The sequence below is a fragment of the Pantherophis guttatus genome, chromosome 8, assembly GCF_059756535.1.
Source record: "Pantherophis guttatus breed Tessera chromosome 8, ASM5975653v1, whole genome shotgun sequence".
NCBI lineage: Eukaryota > Metazoa > Chordata > Lepidosauria > Squamata > Colubridae > Pantherophis > Pantherophis guttatus.
The window spans coordinates 48,788,281-48,805,405 of NC_142070.1; the positions used below are offsets into that span (position 1 = coordinate 48,788,281).

The 17,125-nt window shown below is 38.0% G+C and overlaps 1 protein-coding gene across 5 annotated transcripts in view; it reads left to right on the plus strand.

Annotated features, from left to right (window-relative positions):
• Window positions 1-17,125, plus strand: part of VEGFC (vascular endothelial growth factor C) — a 195,512-nt gene that overhangs the window by 162,724 nt on the left and 15,663 nt on the right. For all 5 annotated transcript variants that reach the window (XR_015729133.1, XR_004595539.3, XM_034442698.3 and 2 more), the window contains exon 2: window positions 15,759-15,975. Coding sequence is in view for 3 of the 5 variants with exons in the window: in XM_034442698.3 (XP_034298589.1) it covers window positions 15,759-15,975 (217 nt within the window). In the remaining 2 variants the exon portion in view is untranslated. The remainder of the gene's footprint in view (window positions 1-15,758; window positions 15,976-17,125) is intronic.

Genomic DNA, 17,125 nt, shown 5'->3' on the forward strand with positions numbered 1-17,125 from the left:
CACCTGGAGTGGGGTGACTGGGAGGCATTTCCAGTTGGGACAGTCCATTGATTGGATCATGTGATGGACATGTGGGTGCAGGGGAAGGGACTTGGATTTCCTTCTGGGTGGGGAAAACCTGGAAGCTTTCAGATTCATGTTTTCTCAGATGTGTCAATATGACATCTCTAATAAAATGGAACTTTGAGGAACTTCTGGCCTCGGAGTCTTCTTTCATTAGGGGTGTTACATGGAACCCTGACATTAACCCAAATCTTTTAAAATTTCAACCAGCTCCGTGAATCCCGGGGTGCTGTCTGGGGTCGGGAGCCCCGAGCACCGACCTGACACCGGGTGGCATGAAGAGTCAGGGAAGATGGAGGAAGACAAGGCAGAGGACAAAGAAGGAGCTGGTTCGATGGTCCACATCAAAACCCTCTATTCCCTTCCGAAGCTGTAGTGAAGGCAGCAGAGGCCGCTGAAGCGGAGCTCCAACAGGGTGCCCGCCGAAAGAGCCAGCGCCTTGGCAAACCACTCAACTGGACCCTTCTCTGTGGGGAGAAACTGCAGGAGTCGTGCCGTCCCAGGAAGTGTTGACCAGGATAATGCTGCAGGAACAGCAGATGGGAGCAGGGCAAGTGGAGCAGACCCAAGCCCTCGAGTGGAGAGCATTGGGATTGGCTAATCTCAGTGACTCCCGAGAATGGAGCTTCTTACTACTGTCACGCAGTCAGTCGCTAGCAGGCCTACTGGAGCAGTTCGGCCAGCTCAGCATGGGCAGCATCGCACAACCTCCTAGTACTGGCCCAACCGGATGGACCTTGGCTCAGCCCACCATTCCGGGCCAGGGGACCGCAGAGGCACCGAGTGGAACATTGACCTCCTTTCACTCGGCACAAAGCGGATCGCACCATATCCTCACACGTCGGGCCCGGTCTACCGGAGTGGCAACCCCTGCTGGATTTGGAGCAACGCCGCAGCAAGATCCGCTGAGCCAATCCAGCCTGGCACTACTAGGATCACCGTTGGGACTGTTGAGATCCAGCCCCACACCTCAGCAGCCAGTCATGTTGCCTCCAGCCAATCAGATTCCCCCTGGCTGGGCTTTCTAGGGGGTGGGTGCAATACTAATGGATACCAGCTCTGGTCCTGCAGCCAGTGCCAGCTCTGCAACTAGCGCTGATCCCATCACCTGTTCCAGCTCCACCACTGGTACAGCTTCCGGTACCAGCTCAGCAGCCCGCGCCAGCCCCACAGCCGGCCCCACCAGCCTCTCCTCATCTGCAATTTAGACCAACATTTGACGGGACTCCAGGGAGGCTGGCCTACTTCCTCAATTGGGTGTGGTTCTACATTGATCGCTATGGGGACCAATATCAGACCGATCGCGACCTGATTTTGGCAATTGCCAATGACATGAATGAAGGAGAGGTGGCGGAGTGGATAGCTGAGCTACATGATGATGGAGCCCCAGAGCTAGATGATGCAAACGAGTTCATCCAACTGCTCAGGGGTCGGTTGGCCCAACCTCCCAAGGAATTGATGTGGGAGTTCCAAAGACTGGCCAGAAAGCTGAGGGACTGGCCTGAGTGCCTCCTCGTTTACCATTTCAAAAAGGCCTTTGTCCCAGACCTCAGACAAGCTTGCAGCATCAGGGGAGTTCTGGAGCGTATACAAGCCTGGTACAACACAGCAGTGGCACAGCAGTTTCCAATAGGAAACTGATTGCAGAAAAACCAGCAAGAAGACCCCTGGGCTGCCAAACTCTGGCTAAGCCACCCAATGTGCCGCAACCCACACCGTCAAGTGCTACCAATGTGGACAGCACAGGCACAGAGCATCCAAATGCCTGGCCCCTGCCCCAATCCCTCAAGTCCAGAACCCTTCCGGCCCCGGGGCAAGGAGAATCCCACAGAAGCCACTGGATAAAGGGAAAATCACCAAGCAGGCTGTCAAAGTTTCTCTCCTTCCAACTGTGGACGAGGAAACTCAGCCAGAGAAACCCCTCCAGGCTTCGCTGAGGGGAGCAGCGGCAAAGTCGACCCTATGGTAAATGAAGCCATCCACCCCTTCATTATCAAATCTCGGATTGTAGTGCTGGAAACGGGGGCCAGGGAGAGGTAGAAGCCATAATAGACATGGGCTGCACCAGATGCCTGATCAGCCTGCCCATAGTCCAACAGCTAGGGATAGGCACGAGGCTCCTGGTGCGTCCCATCCGCATTGAGCAGGTCAATGGGACACTAATAGGTGGAGCCCCTGCCACGCTGATCACAGAGCTTGTTAGGCTGGAGATGGGGCACCAACGAGAATTCATCCAATACGTCATAGCTCCAAAAATGACTGAATCAATCATATTGGGCCTTGCGTGATTAGACAAATGGGGACCAAGCTGTGGGAAGACAGCTATCGAAAACTAAGGATAGGCATCTGACCGCTCAAGCCAGACGGTTGCCAAAAGGCCATAAACCCCAGCAGACTTAGCAAGCCCAAAACCACAGCCCCCACCACAGACAGGCCACCTGACAGCCCACAGATGCCAAGGGAGTACCGAGACCTGTCAGGAGTCTTCACTGAGGAAGATTGCAACTTCCTCCTCCCTCACCGCCCAAGAGACTGCGTGATCAAATTCGTACCGGGAGCCAAGCTACTTAAACCAAGCTGCCTAAACTCCATGACACTGAAAGAGATGGAGGAATTAAGGAAGTATATCAGTGCCAATTTAGCGAGGGGTTTTATCCAGCCTGCAAAATCCCAAGTGGCAGCTCCAGTGCTATTTAAAGAAAAAAAAAGGTGAGGTTTTGTATGGATTTTTGTGGATTAATGCCGTGTGTGTGGAGAACTCCTACCCGTTCCCGTCATGAAAGAGATGCTAAGTCGCTTAGCCAAAGGCAAAGTGTTCACCAAGCTGAACTTGAGAGAAGCCTCTTACTGCATACGGATCAAAGAACGAGACAAATAGAAAACCACCTTTAACTCTCCGCTTGGCAGCTTCCAATTTTAAATCATGCCATTTGGCCTGCAAGGGCCTCTCGTAGTTTTTGTGCAGCTGATAAATGAGGTGCTACACGAGCACCTATACAAGGGAGTCCTAGTTTACCTAGATGACATTCTTATATTCAGCGAAGCTCTCGAGCATGTAAAGCTAGTGCAGCAAGTGCTGAAAAAACTCATGGTCACGAAGCTCTACACACAGCTGTCAAAATGTGAATTCCATAAAACCTCCCTAGATTACCTAGGCTACTGAATATCGAGCAGAGGGGTGGAAATGGACCCAGGGAAAGTGAAAGCGGTGCTAGACTGGCAACCACCACACACCCACAAACAGCTCCAAAGCTTCCTGGGTTTTGCAAACTTTTACAGGCAATTCATCCAAGCATTCGCAGCAGTCGCCTTGCCCTTAACAGAACTGTTGAAAATAGGGCCTCCTCCCACAAAACCATGACCAAGTCAGCTGCTCGCCTGGTCGATGGACTGCCAAAAAGCCTTTGAAAAATTAAAACGGCTGTTTGCTGAGGAGATGATCCTCCAGCACCCAGACCCCAAGAGACAAATCATCGTCCAAGCCAACACTAGTGACATAGCAGTGGCAGCCATGCTTCTACAGAAGGACCCACAAGGACGACTCCTGCCCTGTGCCTGTGTATCCAAGAAGCTCACTGATATGGAGAGGAGGTGGGCAGTCTGGGAGAAGGAAGCCTACACAGTACACTGGGCCCTCCTCTCCTGGAGACATTTCCTTGAAGGGGGCAAAGTGCCTTTCGAGGTCTGGACTGATCACAAAAACCTTTAAGCCCTGAAAACTCCCAGAAAACTATCTCCCAAACAAATCCATTGGACACAATACTTTAGGTGGTTCAACTTCGACCTGAAATACATTCTGGCCTCGGAGTCTTCTTTCGTTGGGGGTGTTACTTGGAACCCTGACAGATTAATTAATAGCAATAGTAATAACTTAATTTCTACTGGAACCGCAATGGCACAGTGAGTAGAATGTAGTATTGCAGGAGTTCAATTCTGACCATCTCAAGGTTGACTTGACCGTCTATCCTTCCGATAATGGTAAAATGAGGATCCCGATTTTTGGGAGCAATGTGCTGACACAATGTGTGAATCCATTCAAATGGTTTACAAATGTCAGCATAGTGCCCCCAACAATCTGGGAGTGCTGTACAGAATGCTGTAAAACACTCCATTATGGAGCACTATATAAGTCTTATAAGTGCTATTGCTATTGCTATGTTAGAGTGATATTAATTCCATGTTACAGTTCTGATTTTCCTGAAAGATGTTGATTATAGACTGAGTTTTTTGATTTGGCAGCTATAACCTTGCAAATGCATCTTCTTCAATCCGAACTGACCCATGGAACATACATATTTCAGAAGATGTTCAGAAAATGTTGCTAGTAATCCTTTTGTGAAATCTGTAGTATGGAGATCCATAGGTTCTGCTTTTTGATGGCACTAATAATTTTATGAAATGGGGTCCTGGAAGAGATCAAGTTGATCCAGAAGTTTCAGCCTTCTGGAACCTTTGAAAACTGAGTTATTCAAGAGACTACAGTGAAAGGACATCTACTACTGCAAGATGTACTTATGTTTATGATTTTAATTATAATTTTAACCTTCAATGTTTTTAAAATATACACTATTGTATTTTGCATTAATTACTCTAATTGCTAAAAACCTCATCACTTATGGCAGGTATAAATATGATAAATAAAATCCTAAGTTATTAATATAATGTGAAGTTGAGAAGGCAAAAGAGATTTGGTAATATTGGAGAAATCCCCAGTCAAAAAATTCAATAAATTCCTGAAAGGAAAAAATAGACTTAGTTTTCACATAAACAGAACAAACTAAACTCATATTTCTAAATAGAGATAACACGCCATCTTAATATATTTGAACTACCAATTTATAATTCTATACGCTTTTAAAAGAAAGGTAGGATTACTTTTGTGACCATTAGAAACATGACTAGAGTTTGTTTATGTAACCTTCTGAAATAAATCTGGCTTTTCCAGAATCAGGCTTCAACCAGATTCCAATTTGATTCTTTTCTGTCTTCATTTGGAACATATACAGACATTTAATTTCTTTAAATGAAGCCACAGGAGATTAAAACCAGGCAAATATCCTGGAATACAGACAGAAGCTTTAGTCTCTTTTGAGTAATATTCTTGGAGGTAGTACAATTCCTAACATGGCAACAATCCAGAATAATTGTTATCCCAAAACTTAATAAATATCCCTAAATCTAAAGTTCACTTGTCTCGTTGCTTTGTTAAATCAAGATGCTAAGTTCATGATAAAACCTCCGACAAGATAAATTAATCTATTCATTTCACTTATCTCTTTCTGCTAAAACAACATTCACACAATTTTTTATTGAAGCTTCCATTAACTAAACAAATTTAAAAATTATTACATTCTAGGTATTGGAAAGATAGTAGATGAAGAGCTTTTTTAGCACACATGCAGCTATTTTGTCCAATAGTAGCAGATTTGTAGAATCTGATTTTTTTCATAAAATTGCTGACAAGAGTGATTTATTACAAAATGTAGTAGATTTAAGTTTTCTGTATTTTCAGTGATACAAATTAGGCACTTAATAAGATTTTTTTTAGCAGCTACAGGCTTAGATAATAAATTTTGGAAAATAATATATCATTTGCAAATTCTTGTTAATTGTTTTATTGTTTATTGTATATAATACAGACTCATCACCTCATGAACAATCCAACTTAAGTTCTGGACAAGTGCTATTTGTACGAATAAATGAACACTAAAATACTTTAGCTCCCCCCCTGGAGATTTCCCTTCTGCTTGTTTCACTCTGTAAAATAAAAATATAGTATCAAAATAATTGAACTACTTAAACAGAAAAAAATACTGTTTATAGAAGATGCTTATGGTTGTAACTTTCAGTTGTTGTAAGAATGAAGTTAAAAAACATTAGAGTCATTATCTAAAATATTATCTATGTTATTCTGACACAAAGAGAACACTGTCATAATGTTGACCACTTATCTAGAACAAAGAAAATATTATTTTTGATTGTTGGTAATATGCTATTCATAGCTATTATGTTAGCCCTGGGTTCTTTCTCAGAAGAGGATGTGGTGATATCATGAGATGAGAATAGATGCCTGTTTCAGCGCACAGTTCAATTAGGGATAAAAAGTAGAATCAGGCCTTGCAACTTTCTTAGACAAACAGTTCCAAGCCTAATGAGTGCCTCTCTACTGAGTGAAGGAACAGAGGGCTAATCATAGGGTCAGGCATCTGAGACAAGTATCCTCCTTGAAAGTCAAAACCATGTTGAGTTCCAGCTCAACCTGACAGAGGTAGGTTGCTGTGAACTACTGTATGTAGGCCAATATGAAAGACTGAAATGGTTATTAGAGTCAATATTCATTTCATTCTACATTGAATTCCCATATTCAAAAATATTAATGTGATCTAGTTTTTGGATATATCAAGCTGCCTAGATATAGTGATTCATAGCCTGACCCCTTATCCAGTACAGTACTTTTTGACTTTCGATCCATAAAATGACTAGCATAATTCTCTGGCCTCTAGTGCAAGTATTGCCTTATTATTTACTTAATTCAATATATAACAATTGCCTCTCTCTTGGTCCCTGCACCTTTATGGGACAAAACAGTAAACTACAAAAAATAGATAAGTTTTGATAATATAAATTGAGATATTAGTACATCCAGAAGAGATTTTTTTGTGTTCGTGTGCGTCCTCTTTTACTTTTTCACATATTCTCAATTCATAAGCATTAAATTCCAGTGAGATTGTTCACATTTGTCACTTCCATAATATATTTGTATCTGAAACATGAATAGTATTTAAGTGACCTATCCAGTTATTTCAGTTGGTGAACTTTTGTTAATAAATGTTAAATTTTTCAAAGGTTCAGAACACATGTATCCTGATCTTAGTTATATGCTGAAAGAGTCATCATATACATTGATTAAAAATAAATCAATCAGTAAATTTTAAAGACATGATGACACTGGCATGTGGAGTAATCACCTCTCAAAAATGGATCAATCCAATTTTAAACATTTTGGTTATTATATAACTTCTATCTCAAGCTATTAAATTGTTCAACAAGGAAGTATTGTGTTTAAAGATTGCTGCTTTAGAATAGGTATTAGAAGATTGCTTGTAGGATGGCATATAGTAATTGAGTTTGTGTGAATAATTTGAAAAAAACATTGTTTAAAATGCACAGAAGAATGCCCTCTAATTAGGAAAATAGAAAAGTTGGATTGAGTGGACAATAGCTTTCAGCAGATGGAAAACCTTTGGAGAACAACAGAGGACGTTAGCACTGAAGGACCACTGTGATAGGCAAAAATTTAACTGGGATTTAGTTAAAATTTAGTTGGGATCGTAAAGTATAATATGTATAGTTTATGTATGTTTTAAAAAGGGAAAGTGAGCAGAACCTTTTAATGGAAAGAATTAGTATTATGTCTACTAGTGGCAACATTATTTTATAATTGAGGAAATTTCCAAGAAAGATAAGGGTGTGATTTTAGAAGTACGTAGGATAGGACAAAGGAATCAACAGTTCATAAGCAATTTTATGCTGCATTTATTTGGACTAATATATAGTTATGTTTTTGACAGCTCCATGAGTGGAAGGAAGCACTTTAATCATTTATTTTATTTTTTTTGCTATTGACAAGGCAGTCTCTCAGCTAGAAACTTTTAAAAACCTCATGTTTGTAAGCAGTGCGTTTTGACTGCTTGTTTAATATAATACAGATATTTAAATTCAAGAAAATTGGTTCCTACAGAATTAGTTTCAAAAATTCCATGCATTATTCTTAGAGGCCTATTGTATTGCTTATATTATGTCCTTCATTGCTACTTCAAGCAAAGTGAACACTGAAATATATTTCTCTTCAAGTTTAATTGTATGCTAATTCAACTTTATGTTTCTAAATGTGTGTGTGTGTGTGTGTGTGTGTATACACACACACACACACATATATACATACACACACACACACACACACACACACACACACACACACACCATATTTTTCGGAGTATAAGATGCACTTCCTGCCCCAAAAGAGGGTGAAAATTTTGGTGTGTATTATACACTGTATCCCCAGCCAACTACTGGCCCCACCTTTTGGCCTCTGCCTCCCAGCAATTTACCTCCTTGCAGCAAGCAGCCAACAGCCCGTTTCAGCTTCAACACAGCATGATTAGCACAAGCAGTTGATTGTCGGTTGGATCGGCCTCTGGACCGTCAGCTGTTTCAGGCTGCAGGGATTGCCATTGCCTATTGCTGCGCAGGCCTCTGCTGCTTGCTGCAAGGAGGAAAATTGCTGGGAGGCAGATTTCTTTTTCTTGTGCTGAAAATGAAAATGAAACTAAAGCAGGCTGTTTGCTGCAATGAGGCAAATTGCTGGGAGGCAGAACAGATTTTTTTTCTTTTCTTTTTTTATAGTAAAGTTTTTTAATTTTTTAAACACACAAACAAACATACAATGCATCTTTTCTGAACAGAATATTGGCCCGGTTTTAAATTTATACAAATTTGTGTTCATCTTTAACACAATTTTATACATAATTTTTCTCATATCATTTATTTTCTCTAATTTTAAGAAACCGATATTACCCTTCATCTTAACCTTATCCTAATATAGTTCATTTTTTCTCTTCTCTCCTTAAAATTTGAACCCCTAAATTTGAATTCACATAACATAATACAATCCTCAATTATTACCTCAAATTCTCTTATTCATCTCCAATATTTCTTTTATCAACTATTCCAAATAATACATTTCAATTAAGCATATTCAATAAAAAATCAATTAAGTATCAATCTTACTCCAATACCTCTACATTTAGATTCATATAACATAATACAATTCCCAATTATTTTCTTAAATTCTCTTGTTCCAATCTCATAGTTTTTTCTTTATCAATTGTCCCAAATAGTACACTTCAACATTTTTATCAAAAACTAGTTAAATATATCTAAGTAATTTGTAATTTAGTTAAAAATATTCCTATTATTACATTCATCATACATCCATATATTTTAAACTCACTTCATTAAAAATACAGTTCATTTCTACATATTGACTTAAATAATTCATTATTTAGCATTAATCCAATTATCATAATTTCACTAATTAATTAGCCATATTCCATAAAAAATCAATGCAATATCAATCTTACTCCAATGTCCCTAAATTTATAACATAATATAATTCTCAGTTATTTTCTTAAATTCTTTTGTTCCAATCTGAAATAATTTTTTCTTTGTCAATTATTCCAAATAGTACACTTCAATACTTTTATAACATTTTTATGAGATTTTTATATCATTTTTATAGAGACCAGTTAAATATATCTAATTAATTCATAATCCAATATTATTTCAGCTTTCTGGTTTTCTTTAGTTAAATACCAAATATATAATTAAGGCTATTTCATTTATTACAGTTCCCTTCATTAATTAAAAATGTTCCAATTATTCATATATCCATATAGCTTTAAAATCACTTCATTGAAAATACAATTTCATCTTTTCCCTAGTATTCATTTTCTTTACCTCATTTTCTCCTTCCATTTCTTTCTCCCTTTCTATCTTTATATTTTACTTTCTTTTTCTTTCCCCTTTTTCTTTTTTGTATTTTAAAATCCTGATCTCTCTTTTCCCTTTTTTTCATCTTCCCATTGTTAACCCCAGTGTAATCATTTTGTTTTTTTAAGATCATAAACTCTTCTATTTTGCTGTATCTTTCCCATTATTTTCCATCCCTTTTCCCTTTTTCTTATTTTCTCGCTGATAATCCCAGTGTAATCATTTAAGTTTTTTATATTCTTTCTATTCCATCCTCTTTTCTTTATTTGTTTTTTCACCTTTTTCTGTGTTTTCCATTGATAAACCCAATGTAATTTTTAAAGTTCTCCTTTTTATTATTGCTACCCATGTAATCATTTAATTTTCTATAATCAATCTCCTTGTCTTTGTCTTCTTCTTTATTATCAGTCTCTTTTCCTTGTTTCTCATTAGTTGTTTCTTTGTCAGTTTGAATGTATCCTGAGTCAATTTTTTGGTCATCAAGTTTCAATTTTCCATGCAGCATTGTGGTCATTTCCCTTATTTCCATTTTCAATGATAGGTACATCAATATCATCATTTCCTTCAGTTCCTGCGCCATTTTGTTCTTTCTAAATTGATATTGTTACATTATAGTCCTCTTCTTTTTTTTTCCTCCAAACCAAAACGCTTGTGAACAAACGAAACCTCCTTAAAATTTCTCACATGCTGTTATCTTTCAAAGTCCAAGGTTTTTTTTCTTTTTCCAAAACAGAAGTTCAGTGTTATAATGATTTCTTTTTCCTCCTGAAGATGGCTCTCTACAATCCACAATTACAATTGACGAACTTAAAAGGCATCCATTTTAGTTGCAGTCTGTTTTTATTTGGCAAATCAATCTGAAATTCAGTCCAGCTTTATATAGTCCAAATTCCGCGTTACATTCCAGTTGAGTTTCAATTTAGAGTTATTAATCAGTCCTTCTATTACAGACTTTTCTTCGTTGTTGTTATTTTTAACTCCCTTTAAATTTTCCAAATTGAAAAAGAATCTTTTCGGGTTCTTGGTTTTTCTAATTTTTTTTTCTTAAAATTCTCCAAGTATTTTAAATCCAAAACAAACAAACGGGTTCTGTTACTTTATAGCTTCCACCTTAATCTTCTTCTTCCGTCCTTTCTCACGCCTATTAGCCGCTATTCTGACACCAGGACATTTACAGTGATTTTTAAAATCCTTTTTTTCTTTTTTCTTTTCTGCTTATGAGTTAGATATCACTCACCCAGCAGCAATATTCCGCTCAGTTCTCTGCTCCTGCACATCTCTTAATCCAGTTGCCCCAGCTTGCTGGCGATCGCAATGGCCGCCATCCCCTGCTGCAGAGTCAGAGAGAATTTCCTCTGACCTCCGAGGAACTTGCCTGTTCCTCTTGGTCTTCCGAGGTGCCTCTCTTCTCTGTCCCTACAGGACAGATCTGGTCCAAAGATCCCTCTGCAGCGGTTTGTCAGCCCGGAATTTCACGGGACTCATCAGAGCCCGCTAATCCCCAACTGTCTCGCCGCGACGCTTCCGGTGAAGAAAAGAATCAATTTAGAATTAAACCATTGACATCTGACATATAGGTCAAGATGTTGTAGGTGAATCCAAACTACCAAATCAACTGCTTGCCTCACACCCCTGGCTTGTCTGGAGTTGTTCTGACTCCAGAGTTGTTCTGTAGTAAGTAGTATACCTTTGGGGATAAAATTGTTTAACTTCAAGATTGTAATGTGTGAAGAAGACGGGGGAATATTATATTCAGCTTTGTATGAAAGTCATGTGGTGTTTGTTCTATGAGCTAAAAATATAGGAGAATGAAAAAAGAATAAATGGAAGGAAAATTGAGCCCAAGTGTTCTGGAGTGAGTCAGACTGGGCACTTTTTTTAGGTGCTCCAAATTCTTATGATCTGTTTGTACCTGTACACTGTGGTTTATGTCTTCCAAGAAATACTTCTATTATTAAAATATTTTATGGATACTACTGAAAACATTATATTTCCTTGGTAACAGTGGGATGAAATAATTCAATTCAAATCTTTATTGTCAGTGCACAACATATGTACAATGAGATTGGTTGAGCTCTCTTAGTGCACCCCCCCCAACACAATGCAACTCACAGTGAAGACAGAAAATCCCTAACCCAATAAATCATATTAACAAAACACCCAGTCCTATTGCACCAGTGTGAACATGTTACACATTGTGCCGGCCCTGCAGTCCATCATACTACATAGTTATGATGTTATTTCTCATCAGGAGTCAGACAGTCCATGGGTAAAAACTGTTCCTCAGCCTGTTTGTGTGGCTGGCTATACTTCTATATCTCCTTTCCGATGGTAGGAGGGTAAAGAAGTGATGACCAGGGTGAGAGTCATCCCTGAGAATTTTCCTCACTCTTTTAAGGCAACGAGCCCTAGCAATCTCATCTAGTGGTATCAGGGAACAGCCCACGATATTTTGTGCTGTGCTCACCACCCTCTGTAATGTTTTTCTATCTGCGGCTGTCAGTCCAGCATGTTATACCGTGATGCAATAAGTGAGGATGCTTTCTATTGTGGACCGGTAAAAGGAGGTCATCAGTTGTTGTTCCACCCTGTTTTTACGCAAGACCCTAATGAAATGGGAGTTTCTGTTGGGTCTTCCTGGCCACCTGGATCGTGTTGTTTTTCCAGGTGAGGTCTTCGCTGAAATGGACTTTAAATGAGGAAACTCTCTCTACACAGCCCCCCTCAATGTAAAGTGGGGCATATTCCTCTCTCTTCCTCCGGAAGTCCAACACCATCTCCTTGGTCTTGCTGATGTTCAGGTGCAGGTTGTTTTTTAAGCACTATGTGGATAGTTTTTGAACTTCCCCCCGTACGCTGTTTCGTCTTGATCTCTAAGGGGCTTTAATTGCAAATTGCTTCTGAGGAGTCAGTAGGATTTATTGCCTCTGCCACATCAGGTGTGAAATGTTGGCTGTTATGACACAATATATTGCTTTTTAATAAGCTCATCCTCCAATGTCTTACTTTCCTTGGTGATGGGAGCAGAATGCTTTGCTGGTCTCTTCTCATCCTTTCACTGGGAGGGGGGCATTTGCACCAGGAACTGAGGGTTGGTTACCCCTTTCATTTCTAGAGGTGTTGCGTATAGGAAAGGGAGAGCGGCTGGGAGACGGGGCTAGGTGTGATGAGTGATGTCGAGTTGACCACATCCACCCAGTCACATGACTACCTGGCCACGCCTACCCAGCCAGTCATTAGGGCAGAGAACCGGTTGTTAAATTATTTGAATCCCATCACTGATCTATAGGCTGTCAAATTGCTTCATAAGGATATGTTAGTATTCAGATAACAATTGTCTGTTATGGAGCATTCTAATTCAAGTAGATGTTGGCCTGTCAACTTTGCAGAAGTGCTACAGAAATAGTGGCTGGTGTTATTTCCCTGTCAAATAAATACTGATTTCTTATCAGGAAAATAAACTGCTGAGTACAAGGGTAGATATATGTTTGTTAATAAGACATTTTATCAGAAAGGGTTCTAAATTATTATTCTGAACTGTATGATCAGACACTCAAGGGAATAGCCTTTTTTGTTGGATTAAATTAGCTATAATTTAAGATAGGGATGGATGGATGGATGGATGGACGGATAGACAGGGTTAGGATTAGATATTGCTACCAGTATACTTTAATCTGTTCCTGTGATTAGAAAAGTGACTGTTGGGAAATAGTTTTGCACGCTGGAAAGCTGTCTTTTAAACAAAATACAAAAGATTAAATCCTTGCCTATGTTTGTTGTAATGTTTATTATCTTTATGTTATTGACAATAATCTATTAATCTCAACTTGAAAACTCCATTCTGTGTTGTTTCTCTTTAAAACTCTGAGATTCTGTTACGAGCCTTGCTATCTTTGAAATGTTCACAGAAAGATAAAATGATTGTTTTGCACAGGCTCTGCCTCTCACCCTCTTTAGCTATATTTTTATTTGTGTGTGGGATTACTCTTGCATTTAGTAACTTTTTTGGCCGAAAGATTTTACAACATATGAGATCAAGGCAAAAATGTCAACTCATGTTATGCAAGTATGGAGAAGAATGAATTGTCGTTATCAAGACAATTTGGCTTTCTGCCTGCTACTGCCTAGTTTGTATAAGGTACATAAATTCAGCTTTCTAGTCCACTTTTGCCTTAATCTGCTTGCCATCATTGTTTACATCTTCAGATAATAAGACTTCAGATACATAATTGTACAAAATAAAAAAACCACTCTGAGCAGTACAGGTTGCTTTGACCAAAATGTACAGTGTTGTAAACTTACGTAGTGGTCTTCTTTTATTGACTACCTAACTTGTTTTAAGATTTATTTATTAATTTCTTTTTTATTTCTGTTGCCACTTTGAATACTTGTCTTTACTTGGCATCAGCATCTGGTTTCATATTTATACTTTCAATTACTTCCAAATGTTAAAAGGTAACCTGTGCTTTCTATTTAATGAAAATGTACGATTCTACCCTCAACATTTTATTTTCTAAAAAGATTACATTGAAATAAAGTTTTATTTTGAGTTATGTCTCATGCTGTCAAGAGTAAATAATCAACTCACACATGAAAAGTTCAATTAGCAATTTTACAGGAATCTTCTCAGACTGGGGGTTTACACCTGGGCCAGACTAGATAAGGTTCAACAGGATTCAAGAGGGGGGAGGGAGGTCAGACATTGCTTTCTTATGCCTATGCAGCCATTCCAGATAATTTCCCACTTGACTTTTTCCACTGACTTGACCAATCTCTGTTTGACATATGTATATAATAATACATAATTATTACATTTTATTATAGCATTGAATAATTATATATGCAATAATTTAATAATTTGTCTTTAACTGATTGAAAGTCAAAATGCAGTGAGTTACTCTTTTCCTTTTCTTACCAACTGATCCCTTTTTTCTTCCTTACCAATCTTGCTAGAGCAAATAAGGTGTTGATATCCTTGAGAACTGTTATATCTGTCTGCATAGATGAACCATCCAGTCTCAGCAGAAAGCTGTTATTTCAGCACTCTGTTATTTCAGAGTGGGCAGTTTCAATTAGATCCTTTACTTATTTTAGAAGAGGCATTGAAATAATTAATTTCCCTTTTATTTCTCTGCTTCCATATAGTGTGAAATAAAAATATTAATGATCTCAACCTGTAGCATAAATGTAAAGATATTCTTCATCTTCAAATTTATTTTGCATCTGCACAGTCTTCCTACTATATTGATAAAAACAAACAGGACTCCTGAACATGTAGAAGTAACATATTTTATATTATGAATAACGTGTGTGTGTGTGTCTTAAAACATTGAGTGTGGTGACTGTTCGAAGTTACAATGGCACTGAAAAAAGTGACTTATGACCATATTTCACATGTGTGACCATTGCAGCATCCCCATGGTCACATGATCAAAATTCAGATTCTTGGCAACTGTCTCAGATTTAGGACACTTGGAATGTCCTGGGGTGATGTGATCATCTTTTGCAGTCTTCTGACAAACAGTCAATGGGAAAACCAGATTCACTTAATGTTACCACTTTAATAACTCCAATGATTCACTTAATGGCTGTGGCAAAGAAAGTTGTAAAATGGGGCAAAACTCACTTAGCAAATGTCTTACTTGGCAACTAAAAATGTGGGCTCAATTGTATTCATAAGTCAAGGACTATATATATAAGCAGAAGCAACCCCCAAGACTAAGCATTGTTAGCAGTTAAAAAAATAACCAAATAGTATAAAAGCTATATGCATTTTATTATAATGAGTTTTATTCCTTCCACTGGAATAACATAGTTTGGAATTTAATACACAGTAAATAACACAAAGACATTTTCAACATCAGAGCAAAACTCTCTATAATTTTACTTTGAAATGAGATATACAGAAAGAAAACTATTATTATTTTTGTCTAAAACTAATTTGTGTTCTGTGTTCATATCTTAAAGGATAGTTAATTTATATTACTAATAAGATAAATGTTTTTCTTCTTCATTGAATGGGTAACCTTAAAGGAATGACTTTATTTTATGTAAATTTAGCCATTAATTTGATTAATATGCATCAATATTACCCTAAAAAGACAAGTCATTGTTGGTTTTTTCTCTTTTTTTTTTTTTACCAGAATTATGCAAATAAAGAGTTGGAAGACCAGTTGCGGTCAGTATCAAGTGTGGATGAACTCATGACTGTACTTTATCCAGAATATTGGAAAATGTTTAAATGCCAGCTGAGGAAAGGGGGTTGGCCACACAGGGAACAATCCAACTTTGATGGAAGAACAGGTGATTCAAATCCAATAAAATTTGCTGCTGCACATTATAATACAGAAATATTAAAAAGTAAGTAATCTAATGTCTACAAAGTTTGTTAAATCTGTATATAAAAATGCATGTGTTCTTTCAAATACATTTTAAATTATTATATGTGTGTGTGTATATGTGTGTGTGTATGTGTGTATATATATATATATATATATATACACTTTAAAAATGTATATATATATACACTTTAAAAATGTGTTCAAAAAGCAGGCTCATAGTAATCACTGATGTTATCTATATGCTTTCTTCTGGAAATTTCAGAAATCACAGAAATTAGAATCGCTAATATTTCTTCTAGGATGGAAATATCATTTCCTCATTATCTCAGCTTCATAAAAAACATCTAAAATAGATTGCATGAACTATTTTTAACCACATTATTTTAAAATCCTTAGCCTACAGAAGCATTTATGGATGAAGTCTGAAATAGGAAATAAGTTCAAATAGTAAATGTTACTTTTCTTTTCAATGAAAAAAGATGATTATGATGAAGATGATAATCTACAGGCTAAGCAGCAATTTCTATACTAATGCAAATTCAATGTTGATAAATTTGTAAGATGTTTGCTAATCCTTCTAAAGTTCCTCATAGGCAACCCACTGTCTTAACTTCATTTCTTCAGGACTTTTAAAAAAAATATTTAATTAAAAAGATAAAAGAAGTTTCAGTTTCTCATAAAGAAAATTGAGAATCTAACATGCATATGTTTTATAATATGGAAAACAAATATTGCTTCAGTATTCATGATGATTGCTGAAACAGTTGATTCAAAATTTGATTCACAATTTGATCGATATGGTTAATTTAGAAGCATCAGTCTTTCCAATTATCAAACCCAAAAACTTCACTGCAATGAGCATATTTCCGCCTTCTTTCTTTCCTTCCTTCCTTCCTTCCTTCCTTCCTTCCTTCCTTCCTTCCTTCCCCTCCCCCCAGCAGTCTACCAAATGTGCGTAAGATTGCTGTTCATTCCAAATTTTCAGATTAGTTGTAACACAAAAGTATATGGTCTGATTTGGATATATAAGTTAGATCTTTAGGATTAGTATCATACTAATAGCAATTAGTATGCTCCCACAGGGCGGGGCTCCTCAGGGTGCCGTCGGTCAGACAATGTCGACTGGCGACCCCCCCCAGGGGAGAGCCTTCTCAGTGGGAGCTCCTGCC